Source organism: Amphibalanus amphitrite, unplaced genomic scaffold (assembly GCF_019059575.1).
Source record: "Amphibalanus amphitrite isolate SeventyFive unplaced genomic scaffold, NRLGWU_Aamphi_draft 000003F_arrow, whole genome shotgun sequence".
In the NCBI taxonomy this organism is placed as follows: domain Eukaryota; kingdom Metazoa; phylum Arthropoda; class Thecostraca; order Balanomorpha; family Balanidae; genus Amphibalanus; species Amphibalanus amphitrite.
This window is the reverse complement of record NW_024881500.1, coordinates 1679938-1700282: the sequence shown is the minus strand read 5'-3', so window position 1 is coordinate 1700282 and position 20345 is coordinate 1679938. Positions and strand designations below refer to the sequence as shown.

Here is a 20345-nt window from a genome sequence, read left to right as displayed (position 1 = left end):
AGTCGACGGGTTATCTTCACGAGCTCGCCATGGTGGCGGTTATAGCCGCTTGCTGTGACGTTCACTTTCACGAAGCTGTTTTATAGCCGTGGTTACTGTGGTCGGATGTCACAAGGACAGGCACGCCGTCACGAGGCCAGACACTCTGTCACCGATGTCGGTCGTGAGTGGAAGATCACCGATCCTTCATTCTGTGGATCGTGAGTCGTGAGACGTAATTGTGGGGTGAATGCTGAGCGTAGCTGACCTACTTCGAGCCGTGCATGTGGATCGTGAAGGCAGACACACATAGCAACTTGGTTGTGCACATGGCTTGTGAGATGTGGGAACAGAATATAATACTGCTGCCGCACTATCATGGTGGAATAACGATACAAATGTTCAACTGCGTTAAGTTCAGACTTCAGACTGAATTGTTTCAATGAATATCAATATTCATGCGATTGGAAAGGGATAAATATTTTGTTATTTTATTCGGTAATTCATTCAAGCATGCATTCACCACCGTAAACAGAGATTAAAAAGAAAGTGAAGCAAGATCCGCAAGTCCCTGAATTATCCGCAGTGAACGAATCTCATTTAAGTGTGTCATTTAACAACTGTTATATAATTGGCCTTACTGCACAATGCACATTTACGTGGATATCACATGTTCTTACATTTTAGCTGTGCTGTTTCATCATTATCTGACGACATATGCCGATGTCGACGGCTTTCCCATGAATGAACATTGGACATTACCCGCTTTCCTGTACCATCGGCGTTGTAATCTTTCTGTGGATTTAAATTTCGCAATTTGCTGCTTATTGCATTGTGAACGCACACTTGTGCTACCACTAGGCAGTAAGCAGTCAGCTGGCGGTATTGAAGAAGTCGCGCTTTACAACCGCAACCACTTACAAGGCACACACATTTCGTCACAGCTCTTAACGCATCAAATCTTACATTCATTTCTCTTCAATATGGCACGCTAAAGCTTTACCTTCACAGAACCGCTATAAACACACCTACGGGCTACGTTCCTGCACACTACACACTCACGGTACACAGCGCACACCTGCTCGCACACAGCTCCCTCAGAACACGGACAGATCTGGTGTGGGAATTGCCAGCGTTTCGCAGCTCTGGCGCCCGTTGGAGAAGAACTGCGGCTGGAAGAAGGCCAGCGGCTGGATATGGTCCAGCCCCGGCACGTTGTCACAGTACACCCGCGCCAGCGAGGACCGGCGCAACTCGGCCAACTGCGCAGGTGTGAAGCTGTTCGGCAGGCCGGTGTGCTCGTAGAAAAACCTGCGGAGAGGCGGGAAGGTGGTTGAAGGTGTTTTGATTGGTAGATAGACGGCAGACGCCTATCGCAAGTTTACATAAAATGCGACATTTTAAATTGTGACATACCGTGAAATGTTTTTGGATAAAGTTTGCAATTTAAGCCTAATTATTTTTGTTATTTCGATTGCAGCATCATTAGGTTGGCTATCACCTGAGACTTTTGGTATTATGCGCAAGACTCTGGATGAAGCCATCCCTGTTCGTCAACTTTCCTGGAAAGATGATTAGGTAGCATTGTTCTTATGTAGGCAATCACGAAGAAAGCGAGCTTGACACTCATGTCACGGAGGTGATCCCGTATACTTTCGTCTTCGAACAACTTTTACTGTCATTTCAGGGGATATATCGGAACGAGTCGGATTATTGGGGAATCCCTTCACTGGCAATCCTGCGGTCAAGGTGTCAGCTATTTGCATCAAGTAATTGTAATAAAGCCGCTTAACCGCACAATCTCGCTGTGATCTAAAGCATTACTTCGGATTTGATGTGTCGAAGGCTTTAGTTCTAGAGCTGGGCCTGTTTGAAATGCCGCACGATTCTGCGAGTGGTGGACGTCGAGAGGCGTACCACCGTGGCACGGTTGCAGTGGGTGCTACGCTATTATATTATGAAGTGAAGATTAAAACCCCGTTTACTTTAGCAAGTGTTGTGCAATGTACGGTTCTCCAGTAAAAGTCTTGTTGGTTTTGCTTTTTCGGACATATCTGGTCCTATATAATGTTCAAATGCCTAAGTATCAACCCGAATTATGTGTATGCACATTTACCACGAGACTGTGAAATTGCATCGTTGTATGCCAAATACTTTCCGAGATATTCACCAAAAACCTCATTTTCTGCCGTTTGGGGTATTCTGGCCGCAATCTTCCTGGGATCGCCTATGACATCAGTAGAGCCATCTAACGAGAGGAACACGGAAACAAAGAATCATGAATGAATCGAGCGCGTAGTAAACGGTGTATGAAAGGGAGACTCGGCAGAGGCTATCCGGGTGGCCGGCGCGCAGCGTGCCCTTAGGCACCGGCCGACCCTTCGGACCGCGTGGGGTCAGAGGTCGCGCTCGGGAAGTCTCGGCTCTGGGTTTTAGCGCTGTGCAGTCAGGAAGGGAGGATAGGATAGCGCTAGCCCGACTGACCAGTATCTTGGCTGATTCGTGTGGGGTAGGAGGGGGCACAGAACGGGATGGTGGCTAGTCAGGCTAGTGGTGGATGATGGGATAGCGGTTAGGTTAGTGCGTACTGCGTAGAACGTAGCTGAACATGCATTTTTTTCATGGCAAACAACATGCAGCATAATGTGCGGGATTGTGCCAGAACTCATACAAAAAGAAAATAATATTTCCACCGAGGGAGTGGATGAGTGCCATGACAAAGCATGACGATGCTGCCAAAATCGGGATGCTTTTTTGCCCCCATTTTTTACCCCTAACATGCAGCGCTTGATCCGAACTTGGAGGTCCCCGACTGACCTTAGACCTTAAAATCGCACCCGTCCGGTGCGCCACCTTTTCTTCCGGGGCGTTCTTCTTGGTTGTATCTGTTCTTACCAATAACTGAAGCAAACCGAATGTATAATAAAAAGGGCATACCTCGAACACAGTTTTATTCACACCCGCTCGTGTGCATATTTGTTTTGACCTATACCTTCTCGCATCATAATATCACTTCAGTGCTTAACCCTCAACGGAATTTTGGGTTTTCTGCATATACCCCGGTCGAGGGGGGGGGGGGCGGGCGATTACGACCCCTCTCCGTCTTTTTGCCCCTAATTGAGCTAGCGCCTTGCGGATAAAACTGAGCGCGTGCGTCGTATGAAATGCAGCAACTGGTACCCGAGTTGAATGTCTCAGGTCAACCGATAAACTCTGAGGTCAGTATAAGTGCTCCAAGTCGCGGGATCGGTTTTTGGTAAACAACTTCACCACTTAAGTGGTTACAGAGCCAAGATAATGGCACCATCGAGTTTTGCATGCTCAAGCGCGTCGAATAGTATACGCTTTGTTTTTGTTGAGGTCAATTTAAGGTGTTCACATCAGGTCATGGTCAGGGCAGAGCCACTCAGGCCATGAAGCTGGCCCAAGGAGGTCATATAGCTTCTTCGATTCGGTAGGTCCTCACAAGTCCATTGGTGGCTTTCCGACTCGCTAGCTCAATTTGATAGGGACTTTTTGGTGAAAACTCCTGTGACCTTAGTGACGTCATAAATTAAGTCGCCTTACTTTAAGAATGGAAAAGTGAATGCTCGGGCTTGCAAAGATTGTATAAAATCGCGAATTAATGCGCTTGAGACAGCTTTAGATTACTCCCGGCGCCAAAATAACAGCTTTCATATTTCCCAATTGATTAATAATCGTGAGGTTGCGTGACCGACCTGACTTCAGGTGACTCTTAAGAAAAATACGAGATAGTTACATACAAGTTGTGAGGCCTCTGGGAGATAGTACTAGATCATATAAGCTTCATTCCCCGTTGGGCACTAAGGGTGCTGCGACGTCGCGACATTTTGGGACCTTACAGAGGTTCACTTTTGACGTCATTGGTCAACCGCCTGACCTTAACCTTCGCACTTGTAGGAGGGTGTCGAACAGACCTCCTACCCTCAGTTTTTCGCAAATAACTCGCGCAAAAAGCGGCTGATTGCGACAAAACTTTCAGTACCGTCGAGTTAATCAATATTACGCCTACCCTATAACTTATATGACCCTGACTCAAAAGACCTTAGACTTGTGACCTGTTTTCCGAGACCATGTTTGGCCGGAATCGCGTTTTGGCGTATTTCGAGTAGAGCGCGTTTTATTGTCTTTTTGTGGCTTTAAGCGATCAAACATGTGAAAGGATGTTGATCCCATGGATTCTAGTGGGTATCAAGGTCACGTGAAGTTCAGTCAGGTCACTGACCTTTGATGACCATTGTTCACTTTTGCGAGTTCTAAATGTTTCTAGGGTAGATTTTGGAGTTGATTTCGCATTTAGAAACCGTTTGAGCATTTAAGAAGTAGTTTTGGTTCCTCGTAACATGTGACCTGACCTGACCTGACCCGACCTGGCCTAAATGCACGAAACATCATCTGTGATCAAAACTAACTTGAAATTCGTGATCAGCACCCCGCAAAACCCTATAACAGCTTCACTTTACGAAGCTCTAACAGGTCCAGATTCCCCGACTTTTGAGTTATATTGACCTGTCAACCAATGACCTAGGACCTTAAAATTGGGTATTATCGGCCTCCTCTCGTCACGGGCAACACGCTCTTTTTCCTCGAAGCTCTAGCTCGATCAGGGGCTGAACGGCAAAGGGGTCCAACGGACCCTCCTCCCCCCCCCCCCCCTTACGATAGACGCTGGCAAAACACCAATATGGGCGAGGGTGAAAATACAGCTGCTGTCATACAAATTCAGCTTGAATCAGAGGTCAGGCTTGCCAAATTTCGGCTTTCGCAGCTATCAACAAAAATAAACATGTGGAGGCGGCACCCGCCTTCCTGCAAACTTATTACCCACGCTAGTCTAGTTATCGGCACCATAGCACATGGTCGAGACTGTCGTCAGCCACGGACGCGCACTCGACCAACCTTCTGAGCCCGTTGACTGCGGGTGACCTTGACATGTCAAGCCTGATCAGCCCCCGGCCGCTGTCGTGCGTCGTTACACGCGGAGGGGAGGGAGACACAAAGCTCTACGTTATAGCTGACCTCTGACCTTTCCCTGCGCCCTGGTCACTGACCCCACTCCATGTCGCTGGGCGGTGGCATGGCGGTGGAAACCGGTTCTAGCCTCTACTCATGCCACTATCCTAACCCTCCCCTCCCCACGCTACTACGCGGCGTGGAGTACGCTCGTGCGTAACTGGGCGGAGCAAGGGGTCACGCGATACAGGGGCGGAACTGGTTGCCCTCCCGCTCGCCGAGCGACCAACGACTAATACCCTGGAGAACCGTACATGTCATATGTTGTAAAGTTGCCATGGGCTACGTCAAATTGATTAACGTCTAAGGCCGCGTTCCCACTACCACCGCTCAACATCGTAAATTGCAAGAACGGGAGCAAACGGACGAGATCGTTGATCTAGAGACTTTTCTAAAAAAGTTGAACACTTCCCTAGATCTGGTATACGGGGCAAGATGGGGAAACATCGTGAGACATCGGCAAACGGCTTGGACAAAGCCAGTTGAGAGGAGCGATGATGAAGGAGGGATCGGCACAATAAGCTATTGTAAAAATAATGTTCAGAATATAGGTAGTTGATGTGGTTCGCTCCGTTAGTCGCCCCAAAAGGCGCTATACTGGTGTGGTAAAAGAGCCCGTGCAACTGAATGAATGATAAAATTAGAAAACCTTTTATATTTATTAGCGTGTTAAAAGTACGCGAGCATTAGAAAATATATCAACAAAGCCAGCGAAAAGCATTCACAGCTGTGATAACGACAATCTATTGACTTTTGAAGCGAAAATGTGTGCAGTTGATATAACTCATTGTGGTTTTGCTGTGAATACCTTCGGGAAGCGGTAACCGATAAATTGTAAGTTCCGATGATTTCCTATCAGTTTTTTATGGCAATCCTGGATAAAACATTTAGCAAGTTGAGGCAGGCTGCAATACAACTGAATTTGTCGACACAGGTTCAGCGATTTAGGTATACGAGTACCTACAAGTACCTATACGGAGGAGGCATTCAGCTTACAGCAGTGCCACAGCTCATGTCACCATCGTCATGTGACTACGCCATCTCGTCAGGCGATGCTAGAACTGTATAAAGGCAATTATAATATCAACTGAACAGACCAAGAGCACTATGAGGTTAGCAAGGAAACTGACGCCGTATGCTCAATGAAGACAAGCAAGTGTATTCGAGTACAGTTCACAGCAGATGGTGGCAACTGTCGACGTTTGTCTGACAGCTCTGCAATGTGGCGTGGCATCACAGTGCAACGGTCTTCCAGAGGAGAGCTTGGCCTAAGGGTTTGAGATCCCAGGCCTATCTACCTGAATCTACGATGCAACTCTTGGTAGCTGGCGCGCAACCGGATGGCTTCTTTATCTGTCCCCGAGATTCTGAGTTGCGGAGCGGTGCTACGAAAAGAGGGAGATCAGAAGTGCAGGTCGCACCTGTTCTGACTTAGCGAGGATCATTCGCTCAAGAGTCGCATGCGATGTGCATAACAAGGCCAGACAGCCCAATGACAATCACATGCTTCGCATGTGGTAGTCCCAATCACATGGCGCGATCCAGATGGCCTTGATCCAGAAGACACTGTGATTTGTTTGAGCCTCGAATGAGGCACTCAGTGACGATCCGACGGCGGAAGCTGCGTGTCTTGAACGAGGAGTAGTCGGCCGCTTGAGGTCATAAGTGAGCGACGACGCCGGTGGCCACGATGGTCGGAAACTCTGCCTTTAGTTTCACAAGAGCAAGTGCTGCTACGGCATGTATCGGTCGCTGTCAGATGATGTAAATAAACGTTTGTTATTTGCGCCGCATTTGCGGTGGCATGAAATTATTTGTAGGATGCTTATTTCTAGGCGCTGATGGTAGGTAAAAGAATAAATTGCACTAGACCTACGGTAAATCTGCCAAAAAGTTAAGTTATTCATCGCCACTTAGCGCTCGCCTTATACATCTATGCATATAATTATAGCTATGTAGCTTTTATCCGCAAAAATGCACCACCTTTCATGCCTTGCTGCTTGTCTTCTCACTTTGAATATCAAGAAACTTCCCAAAAATGGCTTCCTGCTCTATGCACTGCCTAAAAATGCTTATTAGTGTCATTTAATATCTGCACAAACCTTCAAGAACGTTCAAAAAGTTGAACACTGTTCAACTTTTTGGCGACCTCACCAACCAACCAACATGGGGAGCTAACTTTCAAAACCCTAAAAATGCCTCCACCCGAAAACACGTGTCAAATACCTGGTTCCCACCACCACCGGCAGAGATCGTAAAAATGCATGCTGTGATTTTGCCGATCTTGCCGGTTTTCTCCCGTTATTTTACTTTACGATGTTGAACGGTCGTAGTGGGAACGCGGCTTAAGTATATCAGCGTGAAAAGAAGAAAAAAAAACATTAAACGAAACTGACGACAAATCCATGCTTGAAAGGATGCAAAAGGTGAGCATTTTCATGACTGAACTTGACGTCAACCTAATGTAACTCAAGCCAGAACATAGCCCCTTTATGCTTGAAATATTCCCGAAAATACACTGACACAACTCCAATGTCATCGGGAGTCTTATGATCCCTCAAACGTATACAGCGACCTACTCCTCACCTGTCCCCGTCGCGCAGGTCGATGAACTGCTGACCGATGAGGCACTGCAGCGTCCTGCCGACCGCAGCGTTACGCGCCCGCCGCTCGCTCACGACTCCGATGAACAGGTCGACGTCCTCGACACTGTCGTAGACGCCGCGCAGCCTGGCTATGGTCTCGGGCTCCATCAGGTCGGCCAGGTCCTCCCAGGAGGCGATGGTGCGCCCTTGGCAGTTCTCCACGGCCGTGATGTACGGCTGCAGGCCGTGCTCACGGCCACGGTTAATGTTCAGAGCCACCAGGTCCAGTCCGGGCATCCCCGGTCGGATGAAGAGCCTCTCCCTCAGCGCGCTGCTGAAGGCGCGGTCCACCCAGCCGGGGCGCTGCGTGGTGAGACTCCGCGCTACCTCCCGCACCAGGCCGAACTGCAGCAGGAAGGAGCTGTTGAAGAAGGTGCGCTCCAGCGCGATCGCCTGAGACTCTAGCTCGAACACGTCGTGCACCATCGAGTGCGCGAAGCGGAAAGCGGCCGTGGAGAACTCGTTGGCAATCACCCCTCGCGCCTCTGGAGAGTAGCCTGGGGAGGAACCCGGCGCGAGCCCGGCCGCCTGCGTGTATCCGTACCCGAGGATCGTCGGGAGCCACTCGTTGAACACAATGTGCTGGTACTCGCCGATGACGATGCGACGCGCCTCCTGGTACAGACGCTCGTCGTCGTAGTCGGGATGTCGCACCGCCAGCGCGGCCGCCACGCGGTTGTGCTCTCTGGTCCAGACCAGGTGCTCGTACGCCAGGCCGATGTTCTCACCGACTCGGTGATCTCCGGAGATAAAACAGTCGTCGGGGTGCGTGGAACAGCGACCCGAGTCGCGGGCGAGGAGGTTTCCTGGCTGCAATGTGCGCATCCGACCGCCCACACGCAGACGCAGTCTCGTGGACTCCTCGTCGCTGCTGCCGTAGATGTTGCTTCCATCCAGGTAGTGCGTGATCTGATTCTGCTGCGCGGCCGGCCTCGGGACGCAGTCCTCGTTTCCTCCGACCAGGGAGCGCACTTGGCTCATGCATCGGACGCCCTGCGGACCGAACACCGGATCGTCCGCCGGCACGCGGATCGGAATGCAGGCCAGCGGGTGCAGGGACATGGCCGGGAACGAGTGGTCGCGGTTGCAGCAGCTGAACCCGCCGCCCTCGCCGGCCTCGTCGATGCTAGTGTTCTCCAGCGCGAACTCGGGCGTCGCCGTCAGGTCGTGGTCGACGAACTGTCCGAACAGCGTCAGACCGATGGTCCGGAACACGTCCAGGCTGTCGGCGGTGTTACTCTCGCCGACCCGCGAGCTGACGAGACGCGGGGAGGGCAGCTCGCGGCCGTTCGCACCCCGGGCCCGCGGCGCGTGCAGGCCATCGGCGTAATCTGACGGAAAGAAGCGCTCGTAGACGGTGTGCGCGCTGCCCTGGCGGGGCCGCTGCTGGTTGTTGCACGTGCCGTCGTGGGTCCGGAAGCGGTCGGTGTTGCCTCCGCAGGACGGTGGCGCGGGCGAGGCGCAGCCGGGGGTATTTGGTCTCACTGCCGCCTGCAGTAGCTCCGCCGGCGGATCGGGCAGGCTGAAACTCTGGTGATTGGCCAGGGGCGGCTGCAGCGCGCGACCCGAGAACACAGCCCCTATGCGGCTGGCCTCCTGCAGCAGGATCGAGTTTTTCTCGCCCTCGCGACCGAGCACCACTGTGGTTTGGAGCACAGGCCGCGAGAACAGCAGCTGGAGCTGCTCGGCACTGTTGGTCAGGGCCACGTTACTGCCCTGGGCGGTCAGCTGCGCAGCCCTCTGCTCTCTGGAGCGCAGCAAAAAGTCAGCCGTGTTCAGCAGCCGCTGAACCTGGGGAGAAGATGGCGACGTACTGGCATCAGAACACGTCAGCGATGTATTAGTAACAAACCGGGATTGTTTACCCTCGCCGGCACAAGCCATTTTGCGTCCTTCGACGGCACAAGGGGGGGGGGGGGTAGTACGACCTCCCCTCGCGTTTGGCCGCTGATCGAGCTAGAGCTCCGCGGAAAAAACGAGCGTGCTGTCTGTGACGAGAGAAAGCCGATGATGCCCAATTTTAAGATCCTAGGTCATCGGTTGACCTTCCAGGTCAGGTCAATGACCCAAAAGTCGGGAAAATCGGGACCTATTAGAACATCGTTAGACGTTAAGTGTGGCTGCTATGAGGTTTTCGGGGTGCTGATCACGAATATCATGTTAGTTTGGATCACAGATGATGTCTTAATGAATTTAGGCCAGGTCGGGTCAGGTCAAGGCAAGTCAAACAGTAGAGGTTCTACCGGGTATTCGTAGTACGTGTCAACCGCCTCTGACAGCTTCGGAACATGTTACGAAGGCACCAAAACTACTTCGTAAATGTTCAAATGGTTGCTAAATTCGAAATCAGCTTAAAAAATAGCCTAGACACATGTAAAACTCGAAAAAGTGGACCGAGGTCATCAAAGGTCAATGACCTGACCTGACCTTCAGGTGCCGTTGACATTCACCCTAATGCATGCATGCATGGGAGCAACAACAAATCACATGTTTGAACGCTTGAAACCACGAAAAGACTGCAAACGCACGGCTAATGCGAGCCGACATACGCCGAATCGCGAATCGCGTCTAACGTCCTTCCCCCCCCCCCCCCCCCCAGCAAGTCGCAAGTTCTATACAAAGTGACTACGCTATCTTGTGTTGACAGTTCCCTGTTTTCCGAAACCAATGACTACAAACTTACCACATCTGGGTAGAGCATTTTGAGGATGACCTCCTCGGGTCGGGTCAGACGCCGCGGGAGGGGTATCTGGCTCCGGAACCGGTTCTGCTGCGGCATCGGGCGGTAGCGGTAGTCGTATCCCCCATGACCCGGGCTGCAAACGAAGGGCGAGATTGTGTAAATCAGCTGGTGTTGCGTGACGTTCACTGTATTAGTGTCAAGCGTGTGCTAAACGGATAAACGAGTTGAACGGGATCAGCCCGGCCTGCAACCGTCGGCCGAATGTGAGCAAAGTGACGAATGGATTTGTCGGAAGGCTTCCAGTAGGTCGCAGACACTTGACAGTTGACACTTGGCGACAGCATCGCACCTCGTGTTGACATGACGTTTTAACGGCTCGCTGATGCACAGCCACTCCAATCCCGTCATTCTCTACAAGGCATTTTCGCATCGCCAGTTATAAGGATCCAGGTTGGTGTTATCTGTACTGTGTAACCTATGCTTAGGATGGATGATGAAAACAGGATAAACAAGTGGTGAAAGGTAAGATGCAAGCACCGTCTTTTGCCACCGAGACGGTCTTCAGTGCAAGCAAGGTACGAAGCTGATGGGCGGTCGCCGGTCATGGACAAGCAAGGTCATCATCATTTGACCTTCCACGACAAATCGCCAAGTGCCCTGCACCCTCATATTTTATTTTTTGCTTATAATTGGTCTCATAGGTTGTGATGGGTGGGGAAGCCAGCTGTGGCAAGGATTTTTTTTCTTCGAACAACGGTTTCCGAGATATAGCCTCTAGCAATTCCTGGAGGTCACGCTGCAACCCTATGTTTGGCGGCTTATAACTCAGAAACTATTGGTTTAACTAGAAACTATTGGAAACTATTGGTTAACAGAAACTATTAAAACTAGAAACCAACCACCGAAACGCATCTGACCGGTTCAAATACTTATGAATTATGTTGAGTTAGGCTATTGTTGATGGCACTGGTGCAGCTTTGCATCAGTGACCTGCTGAAAGGTCATCCGAGGTCACCCGTTGAACACACGACAATAATTTTCCTTTTTTGGCTGTACCTTTTGATCTTATAAAGAAAGAGACGTGGAACAGACACCATTGTGTTTGCTTTGGCCTAACGCAAATTCGCTTTGAATTTCGATATTGATGACCTAAGGTCAGGTCAAATTCTTGACCATCCCATTAGGTATAAGTCAATTGGGGAAAAATCAGCTCACTTATTTTTAAACTAAAACGCGTCGGAATTGCCTAATATACCATGAGTGACTTCACATAGATCAACTTTGACAACCTTGATACTTTTTTTGCTCTTGGGCAACTGTAAGGTCATGTGAGGTCATTAAAGGTCACCAAAGGTTTTTTGCTTATAACTCCTTACACATTTGAGATACAGCTGCGCAGATGGGCTCATTGTGTTCAGCTCGTCAAGGCGCATCGAATGATATACATGATGACCTTAGGTCACGTGACCTTAGGTCAACTTTTGAACTTGACCTTTCGAGGCCAACATACATATGTTTCGATGCGGATCGACGAAGGGAGCACGATGGTGCTATTTGTTTGTTCCTAGCTGGAATACTTTGAAAGTCATTCGAGAAAAACTTCTTATATATGTAGTGCCGCTATTTTGACTTTCTTTTAACCCCTGTGACATCATCTTTGACATGACATGAAAATGAAAATGACCGCAGTAAAAGTTGTAGACCTTATCCGTGTGTACCCTGTACCGTTTACCACTTGTCGCTATCTTGCTTTGTTCTCGAGATCTCGCTGTCGCTTCCGATCGTAATAATGGACAGGTCATAAAAATGACCTGACCTGAGGTCAACGCAGGCCGATAACCACTTTTTTATTATCGCATATGAATGACAATTGGTAAGGCTTTAATCGCCATCAGACAAAATTGCAACTTTCAGTGGGAAAAATATCAAGGTTACTCTTCGAAAAATAGGTCAAAAGGTCACGTGATCAAAAGTTTCAAAAATTGAAAATCCGAGATAGTCAAAATGTTTGTTGGTTGATTGTAAGTTGAACCATTTACAGTTTTTATCAAAGAAAACTAATAGTAATAGTATCTGAGTTATAAGCCGCCAAACATGAGGTTGCAGCGTGACCTCCAGGCTCCAGGAATTGCCCGAGGCTATATCTCGGAAACCGTTGTTCGAAGAAAAAAATCCTTGCCACAGTTGGCTTCCGCACCCATCACAACCCCTTGGTCAGATGGGATGAGGGATAGGTAAAAGGTAACCGATCGACGACATGCTGTTTGCATAATGCAATGGAGCTGTATTATTGAATTCATGACCAAAGAAACACGTTTGATATTTTTACTCGATTATGCTGTACCACCCTGTATGTCATAGTTAATTTACGATATTTGATGTTATTGGATGGCCAAAGAAATATCTCATTCACTCTAAGTCATGTTATATGTGTGTGTATGCATTTATTGCATCTAGATTCATAACTATGCAAGAACAAGTTCCATTTATTGTGATAAAGAGGCGAAGTACTAAAACGAGCGGCATGATTGAATAGGCATGAACCGCGATATAACCGTACCTTGGTGATAGCCGGGGTATTATTCTTTTTGAACTGAGGAAAAAAACGTTTCCAAAAAACATTTATTTATCATTCAATTTAGTTTTCGGCTAATTTTGGACTTTTTAAGATGGTGAGCATACGGTTACTCCTATCTACGGTAAGCGCAGATCCTTTTAAATGATAAAATAATCGTCAGCCTTAAAACCAATAAACTTCCGTAAAGTTTTAAAAACGTCACGCGACTGCATTTGCTAAGTCCCACTGACCGTATCAGAATAGGTAGGTGCTTAAGAAAATTTCCTAGGAATTTCCAGAAGCACATAACATCCATATAATTCGCTTTTTATTCATCCTGTGGTGAGCTGCATCGTGGATGGTACTTCCTGATCTTATTTAAGGTGATGGCATTAACGTAACACGCATTATCTAGACGGAAGGCTTCTAAGTATGACCTTTTTTGTCGCATTGCACTTGAATTTCCAGCACGGTCGCGACATCTGATCAAACGGCCAGCATATGATTAACCTTATATAGTAAGAAAGACCAGTTTTCGCGCAATATTAAAACCGATCACTAATTTAGTTCTGCCATGCAAATTTAGAAGCTCCAGCTATGCGGCTCTCCAAAACACCCTTTGAAGCTTATATGTAGGGAAAATAGACAGACTCCACTCCAATTCAAATAACGGTAACATCCAGGGTAGGATCCATGGGAGCCGGGAGGGGCTTTGAGGGCTAAAACCCCCAGCCGAATAAATATGCCGCTTTGCGAAGCGACGAATCAGGGCGCCGAAACACTATCAATTCACTATTATAACCATCAACAACATCAAAGAACGGGAAAAAGAACGTCGTCTTCAATTTTCACTATAGGCGTCCAAATCGTACATTTTGCCGCCCCTAGTAGGTAAAAAACATACCGCCCCCCCCCCCATGCCATTGACCTCTGGCCGAAGGAAATCCTGGATCCGCCCCTGTGGAGACCTCGGAGTGCAAAAGAAGTGACGTATGCATTGTGCCCAACAAAGGAGGGCACAATTAATCCCTAGCGGGCAGTCAGCAGTAATGCCTGCTCATAAGGAGCCGACTAGCGAGTTCGTATCTACTTAGCTAATAGCATGGATTGAGTGAGAAACTGCCAAATGATTGTATTGCTCCGTTATGCGCCACAACGAATAAGGGGGAAATGACACATCTAGCCCAGCATCCTTGATCAATATTAGTTATTAGCTAAAAACATAGCATGTCTGTAGCTCGGCCACATAAAGCGCCCAAGCAGCGCTCCATTGGCGTAACGTTCGGAGCGTCCGTAAAATTGCCTTATGTGGGTAAGACTAAAAATATAAGATGTGAGATACCCGTATAGTGGGTGCTGGGGGTGACGTCATTCGACCGGTAAGTGTTGCCACTGGTATCGTACCGGTGTCACCGGGGACCACAGAGGTCGCCCGTCCCGTACCTGCGGTCGATGACGTCAGTGGGGCAGAGGACACCGTTGGAGCCGTCGGCCAGGGGGCAGGCGGCCCGGGTGCCCACCAGGTGAGAGGCTGGGTCCCTGAGGATGGCCGGACACAGCACCAGCGGGGTGCACTGCTGACCGGCGGCGGTACCGCTGAACAGCAGAACGGCCCAGACCAGCGGACAGCGGAGAACCTGCGGCAGGGGGGATGGTCACCGGTGAGGAGCAGCACGGCCCAGACCACCGCAACACAGGAGGATCTGCAGACGGAGGGGGGGGGGGGGTCACCGCCGAGCAGTAGCACCGTCCAGACCGGCGCACACAGGAGAATCTGCAGACGGGGGGGGGGGGGGAGGGAGGACCGTGAGCCTGTCAGTCAATGCGTTTATTTTACAGTCATTGATTGTAAGTCAATGCGTTTAGACGGGTATGAGAGGTATGAAACACTCCTACCCATTCGTCAAAAATTGCCAGTGCACCATGGTCCATGGCAGAAGACATCGAATTTACCTACTTCGTGCCTTGTTGATGGTCATGCTGCTTACCGCGGCTTCTTTATTATTCGCTATTATTATTCGCATTTACCTATCACGTTTTGTGACACTATACGAATACTGTAATGGGTAGCGGGCTATATAGTAAAAATATTGCCCGATGTAACGTTGCTGTAGCCCGAGTGTCAATAGTCAATACCCAAAATAATGCTTGATGAGGTCTTGGCCCGAGCGTTACAGGGGCGTCACAGAGGTCTATACTTTTTACTTTTGCCCGCTACCCCATACATCATTCATTTTATTATACCTATGGCCCATCCCAACTCGCTAATAAATGTCCATAGGCGGCGGAACGGGGAGGGCACCGGGACACCGTGCCCCCTTTGATTTTGGCATTTTAACATTAGCCCTATGGGCGTTGCATGGAAAGAATGGGACCAAAAGTCGGCAGTGCCTTAACCCTCGCATGTGTGCGGCGTTTGCCAGCTTCTAATGTGTAGGGGGGGGGGGGGTCGGTTGGACCCCCCCTTGCCGTTTGGCCCCTGATCGAGCTAGAGCTTCGCGGAAAAAACGAGCGTGTTGCCCGTGACGAGAGGAAGCCGATGATACCCAATTTTAAGGTCCTAGGTCATTGGTTGACCTTCCAGGTCAGGTCAATGACCCAAAGTCGGGAAAATCGGGACCTATTAGGAAGTCGTAAAGTGTGGCTGCTAAGGGGTTTTTCGGGGTGCTGATCACGAATATCGTGTTAGTTTTGATCACAGATGATGTCTTTAAGCATTTAGACCAGGTCGGGTCAGGTCAGGTCAGGTCAACCAGTAGGGGTTGTGACTAGAGATTGCAATCCCGGGATCGGGATCCCGGGATCCCGGCAGGATTTTAATCCCGATCCCGATCCCGAAAATCCGCCAATCTCGGGATCCCGAAAAGAATCAGTTTTTCACCTTAAAAAGAATGCAGCCGCTGCACGAGTCTTGTTTGCACTGTTTATGGTGCTGCGTGACATTAAGCAGATAAACTACTTAGCTGGAACCCCGTATTTGCCGTCCACAATCGACCGTGTTGGTAGCTCTCGGGTATCACCCACAGCGGTTAAGCCGCTTAAATACGTACGAAAAAGGGTCCCGAACGCCAAAAAAAAATTGCAGCATCAGCGCTGCAACATCTTTATCAGGATCACAGATCGTTCAGCGATTCTGACTTGCCCGTCCGTGGCCGGAACAAAGGAGGTCATCAAGACAGTCTTTGAGCTCGTCTCGCAGAAAGATGTCACAGATGTCACGCAAGTGACGGCAGAGCTCACTGATTCAGACGTTGAAGACTGTAGAGTGGAGCTCTCCCAGTCAGTGACTCTGCTATCAAAGCGACTTTCGAGCAAATTCTGAGAGACATTAATGATGAAAGCGGAACCGGAAGGAGGTAAAGTGACCAAGCGACGTTTTGAAAACATTGTGAAATAGGGAGCTGCCAAATTTGGCGTACACTGGTTGCGAGTTTTTAATACCAGCATGGCAATGGCTTGAAACTGTCGCGTTAACTACCAGTAGCGTAGACGAAGAGTGAGTAAGGCGTGGATGTGCTGGAACCCGTCTAGTAAACGTACCGGTCGACGCACAGTTTTATGAAGGCCAATTGGGAATAAATGCTAATGCTAATCAAATTGAAACGTTTTATTCGCAAATTGAATCGTTTTTTTTATGCAAATGACATGGTCTAAGGATGGCTTTTGGTTGCCTCTTTGTTTGTGGTAAGCTAAAAGACGCAAAATATGTCAGTAGGAAATCACTCTTACGACATTTAGTGACAAGACCGGGATCCCGGGATCCCGGGATCCCGAAATAAAAACTTTCGGGATCCCGGGATTGGCAAAACGTTCCGGGATTGCAATCTCTAGTTGTGACAGGTATTCGTAGTACGTGTTAACCGCCTCTGACAGATTCGTAACATGTTACGAAGGCACCAAAACTACTTCGTAAATGTTCAAATGGTTGCTAAATTCGAATTCAGCTCCAAAAACTAGCCTAGAAACATGTAAAACTCGAAAAAGTGAACCGAGGTCACCCGAGGGCACCAAAGGTCAATGACCTGACCTGACCTTCAGGTGACCTTGACACCCACCCTAATGCATGGGAGCAACATCAAATCACATGTTTGAACGTTTGAAACCACGAAAAGCTTGCAAACGCGCGGCTAATGCGAGCCGACATACGCGGAATCGCGATTCCGGCCAAACATGGTCTCGGAAGGGAGGTCACAGGTCAAAGGTCATTTGGGTCAGGGTCTTGAAATGTTCAGGGTAGGTGTAAAATTGATCAATACGAGGGTACTGAAAGTTTCGTCGCGATCGGCCGCTTTTTACGCGAGTTATTCGCGAAAAACCATGGGGGGGGGTCCATCCGACCCCCCTACACATGCGAGGGTTAATTCAGTGTGTTCCGCCGCTATCTGTAAATGTCGCTTACTAAGTCGCCGCTCAGTATAATATTACGAAAGGATTAAAACACGCGGGGTCCAATATTGCCTCCGCTGTCATAGAAGTGTCATTAACAAAAATATGTTATCATTCAGAAGGAAATTTAAGGTGAAAATTACGGTCAACAGTTAAAATTATCACAGACCCAATTAGCACACGAGTCATTTAATAATTTTGTCATGAAACTTTTGCCACCTTGTCCCTAAAATCTCGTCGCTATTAAAACAATAAAAATTCGTTTTATTTTTTTTTTTTTACAAAAACAATTTTTTCTCATAGTTATTCAAGTTTTAAGTATATTTATTTTTATTTTTAGGTTTCGTTCATGTGAATACTTGTTATTAAGTTATTGTTATCTCTAACCGGAAAATATGGTATCATTATAATTATTAACCGGATATTATTGTAATTATTTTAAGTGCATGAAATGCAACAGCAATTGTTCTGAGCACTTACCCGTGTCTCCATTTTTCTTCTTATAATTCCCAGCTGTTCCAGCCGGGGATATCGGCAGATGAGCACACCACCGCCGGAGATGACTGCCCAGCGGACGGGCCACGAGCAGACTGCACCGTTGACCGAATCCCCGCACCCTTCTCTTATACGGTCGGCTGACTCCCGACTGGTTCGAGGCTCGCCCGAGCTGAGACACTTCCTCAGATCATGCTAATGCCTCTTGCTTAGATGGCCGCCTGAAACTCCAAAGCTGCTGCTCCACATTAAAATATAAAATACGGACCGTGAATCGATATTACAGTTGTATGTATGTAGAGTCTAGAGAATAAAGTAAAAAGTATCATAAAGTTCGTTAAAGTTATCCCTCGCCCCTACTGGTGTTTTGCCAGCGCCTCGGCCGTTTAGGGGATGGGGGATTGATCCGTTGGACCATATTGCCGTTCAGCTCCTGGTCGCGAGCTAGAGCTTCGCAGAAAAGAACGAGCGTGCTGCCCTTGACGAGAACAAGCCGATGATACCCAATTTTAAGGTCCTAGATCCGCATCCCGTTGACCTCCCCTGTTGTAACAGGTCCCCTGTTGGGACCTGTTACAAGCTCACACTGTCCCCTGTTGGGACCTGTTACAACGTAGTACGGATGTAACGTCGTCGTCAACGTCGTGCAACGTGCAACGTCGTGTGGATGCTACGGGATTTTCATGTGCGTGAAGTTGGCGTCGGATTCGGATTCGTATTCAGCGTCGAGTACCGAATCACTTGAAAACGTCATATCTGGTCAATTCGGGGACGGGGAGCACGAATATGACATTAATTTTGCCCTAGCAGGTATCCCTTATCCCTTAATCGTCCCTTAAACGACGGGGCGCGCCAAAAGTGCCTCAGGGGTTCTTCCGATCGCGAAAAGAATGGTCCCAGGCGATTCCCCGGGTCGATATCTAGCCGCACCACCACTAACTTCACACGTGCCTCATATCCCTTATCCCTTAATCGTCCCTTAAATGACGGGGCGCGCCAAAAGTGCCTCAAGGGTTCTTCCGATCGCGAAAAGAATGGTCCCAGGCGATTCCCCGGGTCGATATCTAGCCGCACCACCACTAACTTCACACGTGCCTCATATCCCTTATCCCTTAATCGTCCCTTAAATGACGGGGCGCGCCAAAAGTGCCTCAGGGGTTCTTCCGATCGCGAAAAGAATGGTCCCAGGCGATTCCCCGGGTCGATATCTAGCCGCACCACCACTAACTTCACACGTGCCTCATATCCCTTATCCCTTAATCGTCCCTTAAATGACGGGGCGCGCCAAAAGTGCCTCAGGGGTTCTTCTGATCGCGAAAATAATGGTCCCAGGCGATTCCCCGGGTCGATATCTAGCCGCACCACCACTAACTTCACACGTGCCTCATATCCCTTATCCCTTAATCGTCCCTTAAATGACGGGGCGCGCCAAAAGTGCCTCAGGGGTTCTTCCGATCGCGAAAAGAATGGTCCCAGGCGATTCCCCGGGTCGATATCTAGCCGCACCACCACTAACTTCACACGTGCCTCATATCCCTTATCCCTTAATCGTCCCTTAAATGACGGGGCGCGCCAAAAGTGCCTCAAGGGTTCTTCCGATCGCGAAAAGAATGGTCCCAGGCGATTCCCCGGGTCGATATCTAGCCGCACCACCACTAACTTCACACGTGCCTCATATCCCTTATCCCTTAATCGTCCCTTAAGGGACGATTAAGGGCAATCGGGGCGCGCCAAAAGTGCCTCAGGGGTTCTTCCGATCGCGAAAAGAATGGTCCCAGGCGATTCCCCGGGTCGATATCTAGCCGCACCACCACTAACTTCACACGTGCCTCATATCCCTTATCCCTTAATCGTCCCTTAAATGACGGGGCGCGCCAAAAGTGCCTCAAGGGTTCTTCCGATCGCGAAAAGAATGGTCCCAGGCGATTCCCCGGGTCGATATCTAGCCGCACCACCACTAACTTCACACGTGCCTCATATCCCTTATCCCTTAATCGTCCCTTAAGGGACGATTAAGGGCAATCGGGGCGCGCCAAAAGTGCCTCAGGGGTTCTTCCGATCGCGAAAAGAATGGTCCCAGGCGATTCCCCGGGTCGATATCTAGCCGCACCACCACTAACTTCACACGTGCCTCATATCCCTTATCCCTTAATCGTCCCTTAAATGACGGGGCGCGCCAAAAGTGCCTCAGGGGTTCTTCCGATCGCGAAAATAATGGTCCCAGGCGATTCCCCGGGTCGATATCTAGCCGCACCACCACTAACTTCACACGTGCCTCATATCCCTTATCCCTTAATCGTCCCTTAAATGACGGGGCGCGCCAAAAGTGCCTCAGGGGCTCTTCCGATCGCGAAAAGAATGGTCCCAGGCGATTCCCCGGGTCGATATCTAGCCGCACCACCACTAACTTCACACGTGCCTCATATCCCTTATCCCTTAATCGTCCCTTAAATGACGGGGCGCGCCAAAAGTGCCTCAAGGGTTCTTCCGATCGCGAAAAGAATGGTCCCAGGCGATTCCCCGGGTCGATATCTAGCCGCACCACCACTAACTTCACACGTGCCTC

General features: G+C 49.3%; 1 protein-coding gene across 1 annotated transcript; it reads right to left on the bottom strand.

Annotated features, from left to right (window-relative positions):
* Positions 1–454: 454 nt before the first annotated feature.
* On the bottom strand, positions 455–18417 carry LOC122366429 (peroxidase-like). The gene is made up of 5 exons (XM_043338713.1): positions 17765–18417; positions 14342–14535; positions 10342–10474; positions 7600–9449; positions 455–1290 (listed from the first exon to the last, which is right to left on the bottom strand). Exons 1-5 carry the CDS (start codon positions 17774–17776, stop codon positions 1077–1079), a joined length of 2403 nt encoding a protein of 800 aa, XP_043194648.1. The 5' UTR covers positions 17777–18417; the 3' UTR covers positions 455–1076.
* Positions 18418–20345: the final 1928 nt, after the last annotated feature.